Here is a 23,859-nt window from a genome sequence, read left to right on the forward strand (position 1 = left end):
TACATACAGGGAACATTTATTATTTGATGAACAGAAAAAAAAAAACATAACACCAGCTATTTTAAAGGGATTTTGCAAAACAAAAAAAAACATCAGGTAAAATCTGTGTTAAATATTTTGTAGAAGTGCTGTAATTAAACACAGACTTTCACAAAATAAATTTAAACATTAAATGACTCGTTTCATCAAGAAAACAAAAAGATCCCCTGACTCTCCACAAGGTGGCAGCACACACCACAATAAACATTTATTCACATCTGGTCCCTAAAACCAGTTTCTAACTAGGTTTCACGTGATGCTCACTGGGTTTGCCTCCTGTTCATTTATATTTAAATCGTTTCATGTTTCAGTACACATTAGCAATTTCCTTATTTCTTATCATCTTTTAATGATGGAAGAAAACTGAAAAGAACGAGATGGGTTATTAAAGAGTTATTAAAAGGTTTATTACAACAACTTGTTTCAAATTTTAGACAGAACTTTCACATTACAAGTACACTGTCAACACATTTCACAACCAGTTTGTGACAGTAAAGCCTGGGTAAAACAAATTACCAAACCTTACACAACTTAAGTTGTAATAACTTGTTCAATTTTTTTTCTTAGTCAAGACATTATTAAATAAAACGTCAAATTCTCGCAGAGAATCGTTATCTCATGCAGTTAGCACATTACAGTAAAACTTTAAAAATCACATTTTTCAGAAAACAATGTGTCAGCTGTTTGTAAAACTACACAGTAGTAAGCCAAGTACAGACTAAAGAGAAAAAGGCAAACCGACTTTAAAGGTGGGATTTATTTCTTATATGTGATTAAATGCTCACAATTCTTTATTTGTTGTGCAACGAACGTATATGATGTGATTCCAGTTCACATCACACTATATTCATTTAGCATGATTCCGATCAGATGGTCAGTTTTTAAATTGCTTGCCTTATAGAGTTGACGAGCTTCTAAATTTAGACAATTCTTATCAAAACAAAGTACATAGAAAAATCACAGACAAATGTATCAATGTTTTTTTTTTTTTTTACATTTTCTATAAATGTCTAGAATTGCAATCATGAAAACAGCCTAATGTTCCTAAATGCTCTGCATTAAGACGCTAAAGCCATAAAAAGTCACTTTTAAAGCAAACACAGTAAAAGCAGGAAGTCTCTAGTCGTCATGTTGTTTGAGAAAACAGCAAACTTAAACTTATCTGCTTTAAAAAAAATGCACAGTAGTTTTTTTTAAATTCCAAAACATTAATTAATGGCACTGAACAGTCAACATCACCATGAGTGAGTTATTAAAAAATAAAGTACTGCGATCCTACAATCACTGCTTCAGGGACAATCAGATTACAGATGGAATGTTAATGAAATAACAGCTCGAGTCAGCTCACCTCCACGAGTCTACTTTACATGCAGAGGTGAGCTCACACATTCAGCCACTACGGAGGAGAACCGTCAAATTCAAACATTCAGACATGTGCTTGTGTCACATGTCCAGTGTTTGAGCCGACGTCTAAAAAGCTGCCGGTGATCAGCAAATTCTCCAACAAGTAAACCCGTCCTCTCTCAGATATGTGCAAAATGATAAAAGCAAATACATTTTTTTTTTCTTCCAAAAAAAGTACCTTCATTTTTAAGATAGTGCTTACAAAATTTAAAACAAATGAACACTTTGGTAACAACCTACTGCTTCATCTTTTAAATTAAAATTACACAGAGGATCAATAAATAAGTCAAACAAATACAAAAGCAGCTCAAAATCACGTGTTTTACATTTTAAACCTAAAGTGCCTGTCCTTCTGTCTTCTTCAGTTGCAGAGAAAACACCGCGCTCAAAAGCCTATAAAGTACAAAACAGAGCAAACGGAAAACATTCAAGGATAAATTAAAAAGAGTACGGTCCGAACAGAGAGAATCCTTTTCCTCTGTTTGTCACAGACTGAAGAGGCAGCGGCTCCAGTGTGGACGATCAGCTCCCTGAAGGCTGGGACTTGGTGGCGCCCCTCCGTGGCTGGCTCTCCTCTGTGCTCTGATTTGACGCGGCGGCGCTGGACGGGGCGGGGATGGCCGGGACTGACGAGGAGGAGCTGACCCCGTTGGAGGTGCTGACGGAGCTGTGCTGGATGGCCTCGTTTTGCGGGCTGCTGGGGACGGACATCTCCTCGCAGCTTTCGTCTTTGTCGGAGACTGTAAAGACACCAAATAACGTTTGGCCGTTTGGCTTAAATACTCTCAAATTGGTGTTTCCTGGCATTTTATTTCAGCAGATAAAACCCAGAAGGCTTGGGATAGCTGTGCCACACACGCCTAAATGCATGTAAAACAGCCATCAGCATGTAGAGTATGCAATCCATTCAATTAATCCCCATAATGCTACTTTTGCACCCCTTCCTTTAATTAACGCTCCAATGTCAATTTAAACCCACATCATAAGAGTGCATTACATTCTGGGGCATATGGCAGCGTTTCCCCATCCCTAACTGCGTTCTCATTTGTTTTTTGTTACCTTGCCAACTACTGCAGCGACAGATGATTACATCACCTGATTTTAATGATGCTCACACTGGAGAGTAGGAAAGACTTGGAGTCGAAATGCCACCAGCTGTTAGGCAGTTGCATTGAATTAATTGGATCCTGATGGGGGAAAAAAAAGCCTCCACTCTCATGCTCTGCTTCATACAGGAATAAGGAGCATAATGATAATTAATATTGCTAATGATATGAAGTCACTTGTTATGGCATGCTGTAATTAATGAGTGGGTCTTTGAGAATTTAAAATAAAAATCTAAAACAAGAGGGGAAATATATGAATAGTAATAGAAAGGTCATTACAGTAGAGGCTTCCTTTGGTTTCTTGCGTTTAAGCGAACGTCAGTAAGTGATCAAAGTTCTGTTTCAGGTCAGCCTCGGAATAAATTAGCTTGGTGGTTTTGTTCCATGTTCAAGTGAGCATCATTACTCCTAACAGCACCAAGTGGTGGCCAGCTGATTTATCATAATACTCTAAATTTCTGTTTCCTCGTACGGGCAGAGCTTCTTTCCGCTCTCTTGGTTTCAGAAGCGGAGGTTCGCTGTAAGCAGATGGACAGCTCGGTGTGCCAAGTGAAATCGTGTCCTGGCTTGTTTGTGGGGCAGTCTGGGCAATTTCCTTCCACCTGCCATTGCTACGCCCGGGCAGGACGATGAAGGGGATTACAGGGTCTGGAGGGCAGGGAAGTCTGTTGGGATTTGTAACTCTGAGAGAACAGAGAGCTCAGTGAAGTCTTTACACAAGTGGACTGATCGGAGTTAAATAGAACGCTTTACTAATTAGCAACGCAGATTATTTCTGTGACTCCAAGCAGGAAATCCTCAAGTCTTAGGGGTTATTTCTGCAGTGTCAAGTGCTAAATGATAGAACTCTACGACTATTTAAATGGAAAAAACAATATATCAACAAAAAAACAACCAAAGAGAAATATTAATTATGGATGGATATGTGAAGTATTTCATGTTAATGTTGAAAAAACTTTACCAGGGCAATATGTAAAATTACCAATAACAGACATGAAAAAGCAACAGTAGATTTGATGGATAAATGTTTATAAAGTTAACAGTTATCTGGATCAAGCAAGTGGAAAACAAACCTGACCAAACAAATCTCGATAATGAACTTAAAGTGATAGTTCACATATTCTGAAGGGGAATTCTGCAGAAAGGTTAAGAGCATTTACCGTATTTTCTGCCGTACAAGTCGCTCCGGCGTAGAAGTTGCATCAGTAATATGAATAATACAATATCAAATACGTCTTATAAAGTGGAAAAAAACAAATAATCCGCTTTGCAGTATGAGTCACATTTATTATGCGTCACTGCTGACCCCTGGGGAACATGGCCGGTGTTGTGCCAAAAATTGATTGGCTGCCAAAAGGCAGCTGTGGGAGTGCACAAGGGAAGACTTTTAACAAGACTTTAACAAGATTAACACTTAAAAACTATTATTTATTTGCTCGACATTATAGCAAAGGTGGGCCCTGTGATGGACTTGCGACCCGTCCAGGGTGTACCCCGCCCCTCGCACAGTGATTGCTGGACATGGGCACCAGCGACCCCCGTGACCCAAAATGGAATAAGCGGGTAAAGATAATGGATGGATGGATGGATGGATGGATATAGCAAAGGTGTGCCTCAGTTCAATTTTTCTTTAATAAATGCACTTTAATGGTCAAAACAGCTTCATTTTGCCTGGACGCTGCTGTTCCTCCCCGCTCCACTGCCAGAGCAGGGGGTTTCTGGGTTTGGGTTCTGTTTATCACATTTATGATTTAATGCAATAAAATAAACAAATTAAAAAGGTAACATAATTGTAAACTTTGGTTTATTTACATAATGATTTTAATCTTTGGATGTCTGGACCCTGAGCTGTTGAGAAACTGTGCCCCCCCCGGAGCAATTTTGTTGAACAGCCCTGCTGTAGAGCTTGCAGCCAGAGCCGCAAGGGATGGATGGATGGATGGATGGATGGATGGATGGATGGATGGATGGATGATAAAATATGTCAGTAAGTGATACTCAACTTTTTCTTTATAAGTTACCTTTTTGAAATAAACATCCACAGCAGGTAATATATTAATTGTTTATAACTTTTCCACAGACCCCCACTTCAAAAAAAATCTGAGGTCTTTTTGTTTATAAAAAAAAAATAAAATTGCTTAAATGTAAAGTTAGTGAAACAAAAATCTTTAAACATCCAGTTTGAAATCAGGTTCTCTAAAGTTTTGTCTGAATATCGCATCAAAAATTTGATGTTTCATCCTTCCTATAAACAACTTGTCCTCTCACATAAACTAGCTTTCTGTCCCCCTTTTTAGAAAACCTACCATGTTAACACATCAATTGAGGTGCTCGGATGAGGTTTTATTTTTCAAAGCGAGAGGGAAAAACTTCTTCAAGTGTCATCCTTCACAAAGTTGCAGAAAAGGACAGCACACATTTTGAGCAAACGTATGAGGGGAAATGACCATATTCATCTACGGATCCTGTTAAAAAACATCTGCACTGAACTAAATGAGCTCTGCCTCTGACAGCACGCTCCAGCCTGGAAACCATCAGTCCCATAATGCACAGGGAAGTGTGTCTGAGGGACGGTAGGCAATAAGAGATGCATAATGAACGGTGTGGCTTGGCGGACACTTCACAATGAGAATATTCTGTAGTCTTGTCAAGACTGCTGCTTTAATGGACTCATTCCAGTGGCAATCACTGTCAATACAAGTCAGGCGAGGTGTTTAGAGGACAGTGTGGAAGTGGTGTGGTGCATTCTGGTGAGTTATGACCACAAAATCAAAATGACAGAGCCCCAGTCTGAGGAAAACGAAGAAAAATAGGTGGTATGATTCTAAATGAGCCCATGTGATAGCACTCTGCAGACCAGGCAGACAACAAGAAATTTAGATTAAGAGGCTCCAAATGGCAGAATCCGTACAGATTATCACTATAAGCCGACTATATTAAAATAAAAAAAATATTAATCATGAATAAATGCAAAGAAAAAAAGATTGTGTTGGTCAGTGATGCAGTTTCTGGATGTCCTTGGAGAGTAAAACAGACATTAAACTTAATGTAAAAAATGTTAAAGATATCAAAATAGACAAAATGTTTCATATGGCAGCTGTTAGATAAGTGAAACAACATTGGCATCAAAACAAAAACAGCAATAAAAAATTTGAAGTTCTACTAAGTTTTACAAAAACAAACAATAAGAAAATAACCCAGAATATTGAGGGTTTTTCTCGGCCTCAAGCAAGATGTGTCCTTAACTTGAGCCCATTTCATTTGAAGCCTCAAGCAGAGAATAATGGAGCATTACTCACTGTGATAACCAGACTTCTTCTGCATGGCGGTTACGGGGCAATCTTTATGAGCCAGAAGAAGCTGCTTCAGCTGAGCCACTTCGTTTCTCAGCAGGGTGACTTCATTCTTGAGGAAAGAGGAGACGTGCAACCAAAAGAAAGAAATTGTCGTTCTTCAGACAAGATTTTATTCACACAACATAAATCCACAGATTTGAGCAACTATGAAAAAGGTAAATTTTCATTTAACTAATTCAAACCTTACTGTAATGAGACTGATACAGTTTTCTAAATAGTTTTTCAGTATTTAGCTACTAAAGTGCACACAGTTGTAGGGATTTAATTTTGTTGCAATATGCAACTTTTGCCACTAGGTGTCACCACATACTATTCATGCCAACACAAATAAAACATTTCGGTAAATCTCTCATACAAACAGACAACTTGATTGTGGCTTTGTGTCTTCTCTGGATGAACAGCTCCATTTCTAACGTAAAGCCAGTAATGAGATATTACGCCTAAATTTGTAGGAGCCCATTTGTACTTTTCGTATAGCGCATAACAGAAACTTACATTTTCTCCTATTAGAAACAAAGAAAATGAAAAAGAAAAGAAGATATTATTTCAGGGTAAAGTAAAACATACACTGTCCTGCATAATAATTATGAGCCTTCACTGGCTACCAACCAGCGCATTTGTCTGAGATGAGCTGCTTGAATTGTCGGTACGACTTCGTAGATGTTGCTGAGATTTACACTCCTGTGTCGTTACAGCTCCCAAGAGAGGTAAGGATTTCTGCATGTCGTAAAAAAGAGAGCCACATTACGCTGAAGGTGACTTTAACTGGATTTAGAGTGGCCCGGGGCCTGCGAAACACCCAATGGCAGATTTAAGCTCCTTCTCTTCTTCTTTAAAGGACTACGGGTGGCTTAATCTATTAGTCTAAAAGCAGCCAATTTATTCAATTCCATCTGTTTGGTTTTGCTGGTGTTGGCAGGGCTGAGCTATTGTAAGCCAGATTTAAACACAGCTGGAAGGAGCATATGTATCACACGAAGCCAACACAGTATTTACTGTGCCTCCTACATGACTGCTGCCATTTAAAACCAATATAAACACAGGCGTTCTTTTAAAATGTCCCCTGTAATTTATTATGGACATAAACATTTGCACAAAAAGTGGCATCCAAAGTCGACAGCAGATCTGCCATCTGACATCTCAGAAGGAAAAACAACTCTTTAAACTGCATCACACCTTTAATTTAGAACAACTAATCTGGACAATGGAGAGTTAAAACTTGTTTCCAAGTTAATCGAAGCTGAGAAAATGGGCCGTGGGCGATGCTAGAAGCCCTGTGAGCTGTCTGAACTGACACCTCATTAAAAAGCCAGTTAAGGATGATGTTAAAATAATTGTGCATCATTAGAGGCAGTTTCGCTGATCAGCTGGGCCATGTCAGCATGGGGGTTTTTACAAAAACTGCGCTGCTGATTAATGCCCTCATATAAAGCACACTTTTATTCTTTACCACATGTTGTTCTCCTCATTGTAGTTAACGGCGATTCTTTTTCTATTTATAAGCCAATGCTCTTACCTATCCTCCCCGTCTCATCTGCCTTTAAATAAAACTGCAAGCAGTGCACCCATGACAAGTGGTGATAACTTGATTCTAAACCAGATATGATCATGAACCCATTTATTTCACTCTGCTATGTATCCCCTCCTCCATTATACGCATCTTTCATCACCAAAAAAACAAAAGAAAAGAAAAAAGAGGATGGTTAGCAAGTAAACACCACATCTCATTTAATTGTCTGGAACACCGATGTGCCGCACCCCCGACTCACACTTATCAACAGAGACAGCAGACACATGAACTGTTTCGAACTTGTCAGCATCAGATCCTAATTGCTTCTTGCGAAATGAAGGTTCAAAAAGACACCTTTCCCTCGGAGATTTTTGAGGCCATTCAGTAAACTGCTGAGACAGAAGCGACGACACGCTTGTGTGCGGCTGACATCTGGAGGATACATCTTTATTGACAGGGACATATCGATGTAAAGGGCTCACACTCTGCTGCTGTCATACAGCAGCTCTTCTTAATCGGCTTTAATGACTTCATCACCGCAGAAGGGAAAAGTGTGAAAAACATGTTTGTGCTAAAATTACCTAATAATAAATAAAAGCACACACAAAGGCACAAACCGTCACACTGATGGCAAAAAGCTACTAAAAACAGGTTGTTTTCTGTAAGTGGTGAGACAAAGATGTTAGGACTACCTGTAGCTGTCCGTTCATAGTGTTGAGGTCTTCAGCCTTCTTCTCCAGAGACTGGACCCACACTTTTCTCTTCTGCCTACAGCGAGAAGCTGCAGCCCTGTTACGCTCCAGGAACTTGCGTCTCTTCTCATCGGGGTCTTCACTTGTGGTTCTCCGGCGCCGTCCCCCTGTGCTGGGAGGGTTTTGCGCAGGGGGCACTGGGGAAGCCTGTTTAAGAACGCAACACAACAGTTGTGAACTGTTGATATTAAGTGGGCCAAAAGCCACTAATACACATTTAAGTTTATTTTTATGTATCAGTTTAGAGAAATAAATAACATAAATGTTTTGTGAAAATCTCAGTAATGTGTTTTATGCAACGTTTTCATGAAGGTTGACGCTATTCTGAATAATGACTGATGGCTGCTGAAGAGAAAACTGTAGCATTACAGAACATTAGGTCTGAAGAGCGGCTTGAATGAAAAAAGAAAGGTGGTTAAACAGGTACCAGACTATTCACATATACATACATTTAAATCTAGAACAACTTAGGCTCAGATTCTACAAGTTATTTCCTTAAGTGAAGTAGCTGTGCTAAAATGTCAAAATAATATTAAGAAAAAACACAAACATAATGCAGAGGAAACGAGAATTAAATCAAAAACTGTCAGGTAGATCAAAACAAAACCCATAATTCAAAAGGTACAATTAAACAAAACAGTTTTCTGTATTGTGGTATTTTGACATTGATTTAAAAAAGGCAGTGTAGACATGAGCACTTACAGGTGTTTCTGTGGTGGAGGTGGCTGGCTGCTGAAGGGAATGTGTGGAGGGTTCCTCGGTTGTAGGCAGTTGAGGAGCCGCAGTTAGGATCACAGTTGGGGCTGGAGTCGGGGTCGGAGAAGCAGGATTAGCAGTGTGGGTCACGGCACTGCTTTGGACTTCAACGCCATCTCCATTAGTTACCTGAGGAAGCTGCTGGCTTATTGTTGTGGCTTTCAGTTTCTGGAAACAGAATTTGTCACAAGAACAACTGTGTGAAATACTGATTTAAATGTTTTTTTAAGGCAGGAAATACAAGGATACAGTAGTCCCTCGTTTATGGTGGGGGTCCTGTACTCTGTCCCAAAAATCTGCGAAGTAGTACAAGTAGTAGTTTATCATATATATATATATATATATATATATGGCGTTTTAAGCCCTTCCCACACTCTTGCAATATTCTAAACAATGTTTCTAAACTCTATACGCTCTAAAAGAGCACAGAATGTCATGATTTCAGCTCCCTGCCTCATTTGCACTTTGCCACATGCAAGCGCTCTTGGCCACGCCCCCTTCTCCGCTCTGCACGGTGAACAGCTGATCAGCTGCAGCAGGAATTTATTCTGCAGTAAGGGATGTGCAAAGGTGCAGGAGGTGCTAAACAATGTTAAATAATTTATTTTAAATAAAAATGTCATGCCAATCGTGCAGCTCATCCATCTATCAGCCAATTGTGTGTCATGTCCAATCTTATTTTGAAAATCCGCGATAGAGCGAGTCTGCGACAAACAAACCGCGAAGTAGTGAGAGACTACTGTACACTGAAACAGCAGAACATAGAAGTTCTAAAATAATTAAAATGAACTTTTAACACTTTTATATTTTGTGATTATGACAATTTTACGAGGTGACATACTTTGAATTTTAAGTTGGAAGACAAAAGTCGATCGGTGCATCTGGACAGCAAAGGGTTAACCCTTCACAAAGCTCATGCAGCAGGAGAAATGTGTGCGTGGCAGAGAAGGAGATCATGACAGGCTGCAGGAGGGAGCTTCCCCCTGCACTTGTGGGCTGCACACAGGTGCAAAATCATTTAAAATAATTTATTTTGAAATAAACAACCCATGGCTCATCCATCAATCAGCCAATTGTGTCAAATAGAAATTTAATGATCCCCAATTATATATTAAAAAAGACTGAGCTGAAAAGCTTCCAGTGACTGAAACAGGTAAAGTTTCCCTTTGTGTGATTCACAATAAACTGTATACTTGCAACAGCAGCAACACAATCTACAGATTAATGGCTGAACAAGGAAAAGCCAGAATGCTAGCTAAGGTCTGAACACTGAACTCACTTGTAATGCTATAGCTGTGCATGAAAGGATGCCAACAAAGCTCACCGAGTTAAAGCAACATTGTAAAGAACAGTTGTTTCTCCACAACAATATTAGAGACACATACGGTCACACAAAATGCAATTACTCCTAGTTATTGCAGCTGTGACTCTACAAACCACTGAATGGTCACTTTTTGGATAAGTAAAAGTAAGAAATGAAAGAGGGTGTTCCTTGTTATTTTTTTTACCATGATTGTAGAGTAGGTATTTCAAGAAAATGACAAGCTCTACCCATTTATTTTCCACACTGAACACTTGCACTGATCATTTAACACAAAGCACCCCCTATTCAGAGGAACTATTCCTACACAGCCTGGAGTGCAAGATTTACAGGTCAATTCCTCTGGCATCAAACCTTGAACAAACAAGGTGAAAGTGAATGAGCCTCTCCAACAGTAACAAAGTGAGAGAGAATACATTTACATGAGAAAACAGAGGGCCGCATTATTCTAACAGCTACCTTTGCCAGACCAATCTATCTACCAAATTAGTTCATCGTGTAATACCCTTCCAGAAGCTCTTCTGGCAGAAACAAGATATTATTCTCTTGGAATGGTCCACAGAATGAGGGAAAAGCCAGTCAGATTCATATTTCATCTCTGCCATGGAAACCTCATCAGTGTAATAACCCTCCATCTCATGGGTGTTATTCAACCATCTGCTACTATATTACTTATCTTTATTTTGCAACTAATTAACAGCATAATCTTCTAAATTCAGCAAGTTAATTATCATTATTGTGGTCTTTGCAGCATCATCAGTCCTTGTAAAGTGCCGTCTACACCGCCACCCCCCACGAGAGCCGGGTGGGGGTGGGAAGCGGGCAGGTTGAGCTGGTCTGTTTTCTTGATGCGGGCTCATTAGGTGTTTGCTGATGAACTGAGTGTGGTGGGAGGTGCTGAGAGTAAGAGGGAGGGGGGAATGCAGGTCAGGCAGGATTCTGCTGAACAAAAGGTTCCATGCAGGGTGAGGCAGACTTAATGTGCCTCGCTGAGCGTTTGCCAGGATGCCCCCAGCTGGTGTTCATTGGTTGCCCCCACTCCCTCCCCTCAGGTTGGCCCTGGTGACGGCGTGCTGAGCACAACGATGTCACTGCGTTTGTCAACTCTGCACCCTGTGATCTTCAACAAATCCCTGCCCCTCCCATCCTCTCTCCTCAGCAGTCAGGATCAATTGTTCCCTATCAACACACACACACACATCTTTGCTGTTTAGCCGATAATTTCTACAGGCAGAGCATGCTGCGAGCACTTACGGATTCTGTGATCCGTGCTTCATCACCTTGCCACTGATCCTCCTCCTGCCACTTCATATCTCAGCCCTCCAACGATCACTTTTAATGCAGAACAACATGACTGCTGGGACTCTGCTCGCCCCACGGTGTCGTATGTAGACAAGTTTTTGGCACAACTTTTGTGGACATTGCCAATTTCTAACCCTAACTCATATCTGAATATTAAAATGCACACTTTAAAAAAATTGTTGACAGTAAATATCCATTGTATTTAGCAAAATTAGCACAAATTATAGAACTTTGTTCCTGTGTATAAGAAATCTAACAAAAAAGCAGTGTTTGCAACTACAACATATTTTCCAATGTCTTTTGCAAAACGAACTGCTGCTGCCTTGGTGCTAAAATGGAGCAAACACCATAAGTAAGATATAAAACAACACAAAGCACTTTACATTTTTTTAATATGCAACCCATCGAACCGAGGATTAAGTTGCTAGGTGATATAGGGACACACAGCCATAGTGCACGGACAAAAAAATAATAATTTTTGGATTTTGTCCAAAATACGATGAATAAATACCTTTATGGAAATGCCAAAAATACAATCCTAAAAAATGTTTTGAAACACTTTGTTGTTTTGAAGCAGTGCTAACTATAATTTTGAGCGGAAAAGCCTGAATTGTTTGCTACTTTCCTGCTGCTTGCAAAGTTGTTTTCAATACCAGTTGGGAATACCAATATTGAGATATGGTTTAAGGTTTCCTCTTTCAAATGACATCAACAAATACTCATAAGAATATGATACAATTTGGACTCAGAATGCTTTTCGAGAAGTATTTCAGAGACAAATCAAGCTATTTCTGGAACTGCTCATGATATACTGTATTTTTCGCCCTATGAGTTGTGTTTTTTTTTGCATAATTTGCAAGCCCTGCGATTTATAGGTCAAAGCAAAGTTTTTATGGATTTTTTCCCCATATTTATAAACCAATTTTTGATTGAGATATGACCGTTTTCATTTATTCTGACTGAAAAAAAAAATTTGAACACCACCATTTTCAGCCACTAGATGGCAGTCAAGTAGTAAGGCATGCCGTTGTATCATGTAATAGGTAAACGTGGCTAGTAATGACACAATTGACTTGCCATATACTGCCACCGTTGTCTGCCTGGAGCAATTGGATTGCGGAATGGTCTAGAGAGTGATGTTAAAAATGCCAAGTCAATGTGAACATTTAAGAAAAAGATCAAAGCTGGATTGTTAAAAAAATATATATGAAGTAGCTTAGTGTGTTTTTTGTATTAGAATTAGAAAAATTAAAAAAGAGTTATTCATTTTGTTCTGTTACTTGAAGATTATTATGATTGAGCTAAGTGTTTGAAAAAAGGGGCAGACATAATAAGATTTTTTTTTCTTCTTTCTGCTGCCTTTCATTTTAAATCTCTTGTATTTTTTTATAATGTTATGGAATTGTTTTGTATTTTTTAAAATGAATAAACTTTATACCATACCATACCATAATTTTGAGCTAACAAATAATTGTTTTAGGTGTTTATCTTGTTAAATTTCGAATAAATGGACACCGAGTCGCCCTCTGTCCGTTCATGTTTTCGCGTATCGGCTTTTAAAAATGCATCTGATTTGACCATCAAAGTGCATTTATTAAACAAAAGGTAGACTGAGACACACATTTACTATAATTTCAAGCAAACAAATAATTGTTTTTAAGTGTTAATCTTGTTAAATTCTTGTTAAAATCCTCCTGTGCATGCTTCCGCCATTTGGCAGCCCAATGATTTTTGGCACAACACCGGCCCACATTTCCGGGTTCGGCTCACGCTTCGGGATTGTCAGCGTTGACGTGTAACAAACGTGACGCATCAGTAGTGACACACAATAGATGCCATGTATACGGCGAAGCGATATTTATGGATTTTTCCACTTTATTAGACATATTTGGACTGATGCGACTTATAGGGCGGCGTCATGTACAGGGGAAAATATGGTACTGAAGATCGAGGTTACAAAATGTAGCTTAAAAAGCCAGGAATTTGAAAATGTGCTTAGTTTAGTTTGACTAAACACGACTTAATCCCTGGTCCATACATTACATAAACTCAGATTAGTTGACGCGTCAAATTACAAGAGCTAGGAATTCAACAGTTTTGCTTATAATGAAAACTACTGTTCTTTTTTAATACTGGAGAAAAGAAGTAAAGATTGTCGCCTTGTATCTTAGCATTTACTTTAGCCACTTGCCTTTGTTGTCTTTGTCAAACTAGACACGTTCAACCATTTCACACCTTCAGGAATTAGAAAAACTGTGTGCTTACATTTTTAGGCTTCCGTACCTCAACAACTTACTTTTAAATTACACATGACAAACTGAGTGCGTGTATTTTATTATTTTTTTTAATTTATAACAAAAATATTGCTCCACTAAATACATGTTTGTGTGGCTGTCTGTACTGCCATGTCAATTATAAAAATATTTGAGCATTAACAATGGTGTTGGACACCAGCAATAGCCATTCAAGCTAAAAATGATCTAATTGAATCCCTCATTTTATCATATTTGTAGGGCTACTGCTAATGATAATTTATACTTTTGACTGGAATGTAGACTATTTTCTAAAATTAATATTAGACTACATTAACTGCAGCTGCGGATAGGAAGTTGATTAATGAAAGAGGCAACTAAAATTTTATTAGGGAAAAAAAAGGCTTATCGTATTTATTATTCCCTTATCACCAAACTCTCTCATTTCCTTAGTTGTTATCATCTCCCTCAAATGAGAACTAACAGAGAACATGGAAATGATACTTGGTGTAAATAAGATAATAAATACCAGCTTTGCTTCTGTTTGGATGGGCTGAGGTTGTGGCGAGGGCGGTCCGGGGATTCCAGGAACGGTAGGCACTACGGTGACAGGTCTGACAAGCTGACAACAGAGACACAGAGGCAGATCAGATCACAAAAAATAAGTCTTCAGCCATAGAAAAGGCAGGATTCACCCCGCACCCCATAACACAAACACACACAGCTATGGCAGGCTCATAGTTTCCCCATATCTCAGCCTCATTAGGTTGGATAGCCTGTTATTTTGCGGAGGCAGCGCCACATGGAGATGCAGTGCGCACGCTAATGAACCTCTGCCTGGCTGAGTGAGAGCATATGGACAGGGAAACTGAGGAGAGGATGGAGAGACACGAGTCCAAAGGCCAGATTCAGGCCTCTCTTCACAGCCATTGACAAGACAATAAGAGGGAGATGGGGTAAGTAAAAAAGGAAGGGATGACAGAGGGAAAGGGAAACCCACTGGTGGCTAAGGTTTGTTTTATCTTCTTCAGTCCTCCCTTACTACTCAAATGTGTTCTTTACCCTAAAAGACTGTGGAGATTAAGGGTTTGTAATGCTGTGCAGACATCAAGGGATAATCATCTGCTGCTCAGTGTTCCCCACAAACAGTGCACAAGAAACGAGTTCACATAATATCAACTACACCTTAATTTACTGTACGAGACACTTTCAAGACTTACAGTTTCCAAAACACAAGTATATTCTATCAACACTACCTGTAATAGAGATTACTTAAAGTATTTGTTTTTACAAGTAAATAATCCTGGCCAGATGCCTGCACCCTGAAGCTCAATGTTGTGTCTCTGCCACAGTTGTTCATTGTTGTTTTGCAAGCCTGTTTTTGCACTCGCACTAAACTTTGAAATCCAACATCAAAAAAGCAAAGATGACACATTTCTTTTGTTTAACCAGAGCAAAGGAACGTGCATTGTTATCCTACAGTCTAAATGCAATATAGATATCAGAAAATTAGTTTTACTAATGTGCAAAATTTTACATGGCTGACTCAGAGTATGCGTGGTCCAGCTTTAAAATGCACAATTGCTAAAATTACTTCATAAAATCAGAGTCGGCAACTGGGCAAAATAAAACTTCCTGAGAAGACTGTGTGATATGCTAAAAATATCTACCAAATCAAATATAACAATAAAACAATTATTATTATTATTATTATTATTATTATCTGCTGGTAATTCCACTGGGTTTAGATGAATAAATGTCATTGGATATTTTGCACAAAACGCAGAAAAACAGAAGCTACATTCTAATATAATACAGCAAAATAAATGTCTATGTCCAGTCTAACACATAAAAACAAAAGGTTGAGAAAACATTCTGAGTCGAACACTCACAGGGATCGTAGTTGGAATATGTACACTCGAGCTCGTAATGGACGCAGGTATAGCAACTGGCATGGTCTGGCCATTAGGCAACTGTAAGAGCACAGGGAAGGTGCCAGACACCGGGCTGAAACAGGAACAAAAAGAAATCATGATTATGATAACAAATCTGGAACAACTCCTCAAATTGGTGACAATATATTAAAAATAAAGAAAATGCAAGAGTGCATTCATTATGTTGTACTTTGATGACAAATGATGAAAAATAAGCATTCAAACAAATGCAGTTGCTTTTAAAAACACTCAAAATGAGAAAAAATTATTTTTTGGACAAATCAAAAGAATATAAACATAAGAACAAACCATACCGTCACATGAAACCTGATATGTGACATCAGTATTGCTCATATACAGTGTTGTACCCTTGTTGCAATATGATTTTTGCACATTTTAAATTATACCAAATCAAATGCATGCTACAAAGGTGCAAAAAAAAATAGAATCTCTATTAAACCTGAGTTCTGGTGTGACAAGCAGCTGATATTTCAGTGATGATAAATGCAATGCACGGCTTTGATGATATTCCAACATGCGGTTCATTTCATCAGTAAGATTCACTTGTGAAAAACAGTTTTGCATTTATATTATACATTTATTTGGTTTATTTAGTGTTCCGAGCTTAAATACGGCCCTTGAGTTATGCTTAACAGAAATTATCATGTAAAAAAAAAACATTTTTAATGACAGTTTTAACAAACACTGTATATTTGGAGCAATGCTGATTATTATTTTGTTTTTAACAGAACATACGTTGAATGCAACTTAAAAACTTCCCGCAGACCAAAGCTACATGAAAAACAAACAAGCACATGCCTTAAAAAGTACAAGCTCAGAACCAAAAAACTGAACAAATGATTTAAAAAAAGAAACCATGACTTCATAACAACTACATATTTCTTTATTTTTTTTAAATGGACGCATTAAGTTACTTACACTATAGGTCTATTAGTGGATGGGACTTGGGTAATAACAGAGCTAGATGTTGGCGATGGGAGAGCTTGCTGTATTACAACATTAGCCTCTGTAGTTGCTAGAAGTACATTGGGAACTTGAAGGGATGCAGGGTGGACTATAGTAGATGTTGGCAGTGAGGCTGGCTGCAAAGACAAGTCCTGAAAACATCATACAAGACCTTAGCTGCAGGAGGGCTCCATCGACATATGATCATGTATTTATTTACCGCTAATGTACAGCGCTGCTGCTTCACTCTTTCTTTACCATGAGGGGTTAAAATACATTTTTGTCCCCAGCAAAGTCAAGACACATACAGTTTGTATGTATATTGCTTCAGAAGTAAACCAAAACAAGCGTTACACCAAAGTCCCCCATCCCCGAGGGGTTTGAATTGTGATTTTTTTGTAGTTTTTGAGACAAGTGTTTTTTTCTAGATTGGAACTGAACAGGGAATACAGGTGAACCTTGGTGTTTTTGGTGGAAGACATTCAAATGGGTAGGAGTTACACTGTGTATAAGAACAGAGGTAGTTATTTTTTCTTGTCCAAGGTAGCAGATCATGGTGAGTGGATTGAGCAATTTTATCCACCACAACGTGGCCAGGTTGGATTTTGACATAGCAACCCAATTTTTGATAGGGACCTTTTTTACATAGATGCAGCCACACACCAAATGGATGTTGACATCTTACCTCTTTTTCAAGTTATCCAGCTCAAAAAGATGAATATATATACACACATATGGCGGCAGCAACCTTGGATTTTGACATGTAGTGACTTTTCTTATGACTATACTGTTTGCAGCCACATGCCAAAATGGAAGTTAGTATTTCACTCATTTCAAGCCATCTTGCTCACAACACGGATGCATGAATGGACGGAGGCTATTGCCAATTCTCTAGTGATGGGGAAATGATAACAATACTTCGTAGCTTGTAACACTCTTCGTGAAGCAGAGTGATTCATAACACTGTGTCCACCACCATCACGTGACGTTCGGAGCTTCAGACGTCATCACTGCTTCATTTCGCTCTATATTGGCTCAGAAAGTTTCAATGCATTCTGAGCCAATCACAGTTTTACAGTTTTGAATGCTTTGATTCTACATAAGATATTTAAGATGCATCATTATTCCTAATAAATGTTGGGTTGTGAGGAGATAGGATTTCAGAAAGTAAATCATAAGGAAGTTTGGAGATTTTCAGTAAAATGCTTTCAAAGGTTTGGGATATATTTAATCTTATTCCACCAAATAAAGCATAGTGTTCCCTAAAACCTACAAGTAATGTTTTGATAATTGTATTTTTCTTTTTTAAATGGGTCTCAAAATTACAATTATTTGTAGGTGTTTGCATTGTACACAGGACTTGTTTTACAGCAATAACACATCAGCTATGCTGAGACACACACACACGCTTAAATTTTTTAACAAAGAACTTTGTTGTACTTCTAAGTGTCTAAAACATTTTTTTATTTTTAATGTTTAATGGAGAGATAATCATTATTTTGTACAAATTTACTAAACATATGCTTGACCAGTCTTTTTGTAAACTTTATTTGCTGACATGAGATTGAAACAGTCAGTTGCGCTTGTGAGGGTGTTATGGCTCCATTTGTCCACCAGATGTCTCTATCACTGAAGCCTTGAAACAATCTTTTTCTGTACAATTGACATGATGTCACCTGTCAATCAATCCAGAAGGCTTGTCAGTAACTGACTAATCAGCGATAACAAGTTGTATCAAAGTGAAATGCCCCTTACCTGCAGGACGTGCACCCCATTTTCCTTCAACAACATTGTTGGGATTTTGCATTACTAACACTTAAATCATCATAAAAATGGTTAAATGTCAGTGGGGAACATGCAATTCAGACATGTGTTACCCCGAATGTTTAAAATACAGAATACAGTTTATTCCATTTCCAAAACCTAAACTGAGTCTAAAGAAACGTAAAAGATGGATAACGTCCGGCGGCCGGTAATGAGTAGCTGAATACAACAGTGATAAACAGGAAGTACCACGTTTGTCTATACGAATGTAACTGCAAGTAAATCTTCCATTTTTTGTCATAATTAGTTAAATTAAAGGTTAATGCTTAAAGCTAGTTGTGCTTTGCTTTGTGTGGTTGTATTTGTATATGTTGCAACTTCAGGTTGCACAAGTTTAGTCTTTGTTGGCTATGATCAGTTAACACTAAACCGATTTTCCACAAAGTGTTTGATAGGTTGTGCAATGTAGTTTACACTCCTTGCAATACTGAATTTCACTGTAAATTCTTGCCATGAGTCGTTATGCGGAATGAAAACTACTGCAGTAACCATTTTAAATTATTGGTATCTTGGACATTTTTTTGCCTGTCTTTTTTGTCTTGATGTTGGCTGATAAGGCAAAAATGCCACATTAAATGTCTCAGGTAAAGTCGTGAGCATCACCTCCTCCGTTACAGTTATCTTGTTTATTTGTTGAAGGTTAGCTCACCCTGGGTTACATTTCCACGTGGGCAGAGCAATCTTACTGTGAGCGTCATGTCAAATGCAAGAAAAGTCACAGTGCTTCATGAGGCTTCACATGTCCACCACTACAATTCCATTTGCGCCGCGATGGGCGGGGAACAATTAAACCAAACTGACCTCAAACGTAATGTGAATTTCTAATCATAGCAGTAAATCTGCAAATTCATGAGTAATTTAAAGCAGTTCATAAAAACACAAAATAGCATCGCTCATTATAACTTTGTCACCAAAAACAACAAGGGGTGAGTATAAAGAGCTCATACCTTCTCATCATTTGTTGTCGACTCAGGGTGAGGCAGAGGACTATCTCTATGTGCATCGATAGCTGGGGGTTCCTCAATTTTGTTGCGTATAATGGGTGTAGCAAGAGGTGACAAATCCAGAGGTAACTGCAGAGAGATGACAACAAGAACAGTTCAGCAAACGAATGAACACAAGAGATCAGACAGGTTTAACAACAAGGGACACCTTTTTAATGTCATCTTCAGCTGCTTTTTTGAAGTCATGATCAAAAGGACTCGCAAGTTCATTGAAGAGCCCAACTTCTTCACAATTCTTCAAAAAGCGGGTGGGTGTAGGAGTTTGGTCTGCAAGAGAAAAAAAACAATTAAATGTATCAAATAGTATAAAACAATAGTCAGATCTACCAATCCCAACCTGAAGACAACTTACCAGCGATAATATTATTGTCATTTCTTGCTGGGCCAAATTTCAGTGTCATCTCATGTTTGTGTTTGTGGACAGCCAAGTGGTCTTCATTTGTGAATCTCTATTTAGGAAATAAAAATACAAACCAATAACGTCAGATGATACGCTATAAAAGTGTAAATATCCAAAAAAGTTCAATCTGGTCCTCTGGACATTCAAAAAAACAAAAGCAAAACAAAGCAAAAAAAATTCTAGAAACAAGCATGCATCAGGAAATTCTAGAAACGTTTCGTCTCTCATCCAAGAGATTTCCTCAGTCTGAGTCTCTTGGATGAGAGACGAAACGTTTCTAGAATTTTTTTTGCTTTGTTTTGCTTTTGTTTTTTTGAATGTCCAGAGGACCAGATTGAACTTTTTTGGATTTTTCTACCTGGATTATTGAGCATGCATCAAGAAAAAGTGTAAATACTGTAAGTGAACAGTTCACACTTAACGTTTTTCATAACAGCAACAAACAAGGACCATTTTTCAGTTCTTCCTTTGTGAATTTTATTTGAATATATTGTTGTAGATTTTTTTATGCATCAGGGACATGGCAATCCTAGTTTATTATTATTATTATTATTTTTTAAGGTGACTGGACTTTGTTTTTTTGCTCCTTGAATTTGTTTCAACTTATCAAAAAGGATGATTCATTATTGACAAAAGAATTGGAGTTCCATGTTTATAAGTCATTACTAAGACATTTATTTAAATAGCATTACTGTCTTTTACCACATTTAGTAGGTTAAAAAACAAATTTGTTTTATTGTGTCCTGTCCAATGACATCAGTGAGTAAAACATAGCAAAAAACCTTGATCAAAGTCAGCAGTTTTACATATATATATATATATATATATATATAGTGTGATGGATTTGTGCATCAAGGTTTATTGTCATTCGCGTCACATGTGGTACAAGAGGTGGAACAAAATTGTGTACAGTTACATCCAACAACAGCCAAAAAATAAATTGTAAAAGAAACAGTAATAAGGAGCCAAGATATAAACTAAGAAATACACTAACACTAATAGTGGGGTGTGTGTGTGCATGGTTGCACATGCATAAAACTTCACTTTACTTTTGCCACATCTTTTTGCTCAGTTTCAGGTTTGATCAAATTAAATTTTTGAAACAAGACATAACATAGCACAAGACTTTAAATAAATACTTTAAATAGTGGTTGTTCTATAAATGCAGATTAATTTTTGAAGTCAGAAAGAAGGAAAGCTTGAATCATGCTGCAAGAAATCTCCCATTAAACCCTAAATACGTACTACAGCAAAGATATTCCAGCCGATAAGTAAAATAAAGTGTAACTGCAGCAATGATCAGTGGTCATATTCATGTCATTTGAGAAGATTTTCAATTTGAAAAAAATTTTTTTAATTAAATGAGTAGTTCTTTTTGACATATAACATCTATTGAATGGATTATATGATAATTTTATGCATTTAATATATATTAACATAAAACACTTGCATCCAAATGTGTATTTTCTGGCATTATAAAATGAACAAGCGATTTTAAAATATGTTAATTTTTAAATAATAAAAATGTATTACTTAACCTATGATAACTTACCTGTCCACATCCAGGAGCAGTGCATTGGAAAGGTTTGTCATCACTCATATTAATTAATTCCAGTTACTTTGTCCTAAAATAAAACAAAAACAGGTTCAAAGATCAGAGGCTTTATTTATTTATTCTTTTTACAGATTTAACTTTTCCTCCTTGCTGAGGAAAAATCGTTTTGTTTATGACATTAAGACACGTGCAAACGTCTAAGACTGACAGTAATAAGCAAATAAAAATGGACTTTGCTGTAAAGGTGAAAGCTCCAGGAGGGGTCAGGTAACATCTGGACAAAGCCTTTCGATGAGGGGCGGTTTCTGTGGTTGTTTACACCTCGACGCTCTCATGAAAAACATTCAGATATTTCTATTCAGACAACCCACTAATATATATTCTATAGGCTGTATGAGTCTAGTTTATAAAGAAAACCAAAGACCACAAAAAAAAAGCTCTGAGGCTACAGAAGAGGGAATTTACTCGCTTCCATCATGTAATAGCCTGAGCCCTGCGTTATCGCACAAGCGTCGCCATATTAGGACCCAAATATCGCTGTAAACACAAAACCTGTCAACGGTTTTTTCGGAGTTATTTTACTGCACGAAAACGCGAATACTTCACAGTTACACAAATGATGTATTTATACCACAGCATCCCGCACAGTTGTTATCAGCTTATGCTGTCACTTACCTTTTAGCCACCAACCTGATTTCTAAAATCCCACGACTGTTCCCAAATATCGCGAGACTTGGACTTCCGTAAAAGCTACATTCAGACGGGATTACCGGAAGCAACTTTTTGACCATCTAAACTACAATTTAAAAGCACATTTAGTACATTTACCACAATTCGGGATTTTTTTTTCCGTATTATATACACATTTGTAACTTAATTACAAAGCAAGTATCAAATTTTCTTAATGAACATAACCAGCTTAAAGCTCTGCAAGTTTGGTTACTCACCATTAAGTAAAACCACTGAAAAACACAAAAGTAAACACTGCATTGTTGAAGTACCTATTATGAATGGCAATTAATAAACTCTTGCTATTTATACATGAATTTCAGTAAAGCAAATTTAGATTAACCTTTTACCTTAAATCATCTCCCTATTTTTAGAGTGACATGCTTCAAAATGTATGCCCTCACATAATGAAGTAAAATTTTTAACTGAGGCTCTTGCAGCATTTCTAAGTAGCAGGTATCTACCAGTAGCAGACATCAATTTGAAGAATTATGGCGTTATCAGATAAATCATGGGCTCATCTCAGAATAAACTATTAACTAAAACTACAAAACCATTAAGTGATGCCTTTTTTTAACCACTGGGTATGATCAGTTTTGATTTCAACAACTGAAGAGTATCTTCCAACTATTGACATTTATAGACAGGAATGCAGACCTTTAAGCAAATATTTGCTTGAAAGATAGTTAAAAAATATTTCTCCAGGCGCTTACATCTGACTTTTAGTTCCGGCCTCACTTTATGTTCAAATACATATTCTCCAACATGTTTAGTTGTAGTTATTTGATGCCTATAAAACACCATGATTGCGAGCGGTTGTGTAGGTGACTTTCATCCATGGAACAGCCTGCTTCGCTCCAGAAACAACAGTACTGCAGCATCCAGAAACCTGAGTTTAGCGATACCGGTACTTAAATGTCCAGATCTCTTCCCATTGACAGTTCCAACAGTGTAAATTTCCAGGCGTTTGTGTAAAAACTAAAAAAAATGCTGATGCAAAAAGCAGCATTTTAAAATATTACAAAGCATTCCAATTGAACCATGAAGCATTTGTTTCAGATGAAAATTCACTCATCCATTTGCTTGTGTACTTCCGAGAACTTGACTCAACAGATTAAATCACCACCAGCCACATTGAAGTACTTTGTACAATAAAAACTTTCCCATTGTGCTGAAGATGGCATGCTCTACCTCAGTGATTGAGATTTAATCCATATGTTGCAGCTATACCCACAACTATTGCTGGTTTAAGCACAACACATTGCTAAAAACATTTTCAACCATGTCATTAACTATGACCAGCAACCAGTTTAACAGTTAAGGCTACATTACTGTCAATTATTGTAAAGAGCTTTAATGTGTAGCTTCTTACGACCACTCAAGCGTTTCATAACCCAGTGAGGTTCCCTAAATCACTTTTGCAAACCACCTGTCTTTTTCCACTATCAAAAAATATTAAATGGGAAGTTTTCCATAAGTGCCTTATAACATTAATGTATCATTTTAAAATAAATTTAGCCTTTCAGAGCAGCTTGGTGATTGAAAAGAACAAATTTCACTTCAGTAAATCACTAGAATTTATTCAGTGTCATTTACAAAAGCCACTGTTTTGCTGATAAGTGCTTAACCTGCAGCTAAATAAGTTGAGC

The 23,859-nt window shown here is 37.7% G+C and overlaps 2 protein-coding genes across 2 annotated transcripts in view; one reads left to right on the forward strand and one right to left on the reverse strand.

Annotated features, from left to right (window-relative positions):
• The window catches only part of osbpl6 (oxysterol binding protein-like 6), a 792,463-nt gene that overhangs the window by 241,408 nt on the left and 527,196 nt on the right, over positions 1 to 23,859 (forward strand). The window lies entirely within an intron of this gene.
• Positions 1,715 to 22,200, reverse strand: atf2 (activating transcription factor 2). Its single transcript, XM_037686964.1, has 12 exons — positions 22,157 to 22,200; positions 21,479 to 21,551; positions 19,879 to 19,975; positions 19,675 to 19,793; positions 19,470 to 19,595; positions 16,672 to 16,850; positions 15,691 to 15,805; positions 14,328 to 14,420; positions 8,870 to 9,091; positions 8,108 to 8,314; positions 5,849 to 5,954; positions 1,715 to 2,183 (listed from the first exon to the last, which is right to left on the reverse strand). The coding sequence occupies exons 2-12, from the start codon at positions 21,524 to 21,526 to the stop codon at positions 1,966 to 1,968; spliced, it is 1,530 nt and encodes a 509-aa protein (XP_037542892.1). The 5' UTR covers positions 21,527 to 21,551; positions 22,157 to 22,200; the 3' UTR covers positions 1,715 to 1,965.

Source organism: Nematolebias whitei, chromosome 13 (assembly GCF_014905685.2).
Source record: "Nematolebias whitei isolate Nwh7 chromosome 13, NemWhi1, whole genome shotgun sequence".
In the NCBI taxonomy this organism is placed as follows: Eukaryota; Metazoa; Chordata; class Actinopteri; order Cyprinodontiformes; family Rivulidae; genus Nematolebias; species Nematolebias whitei.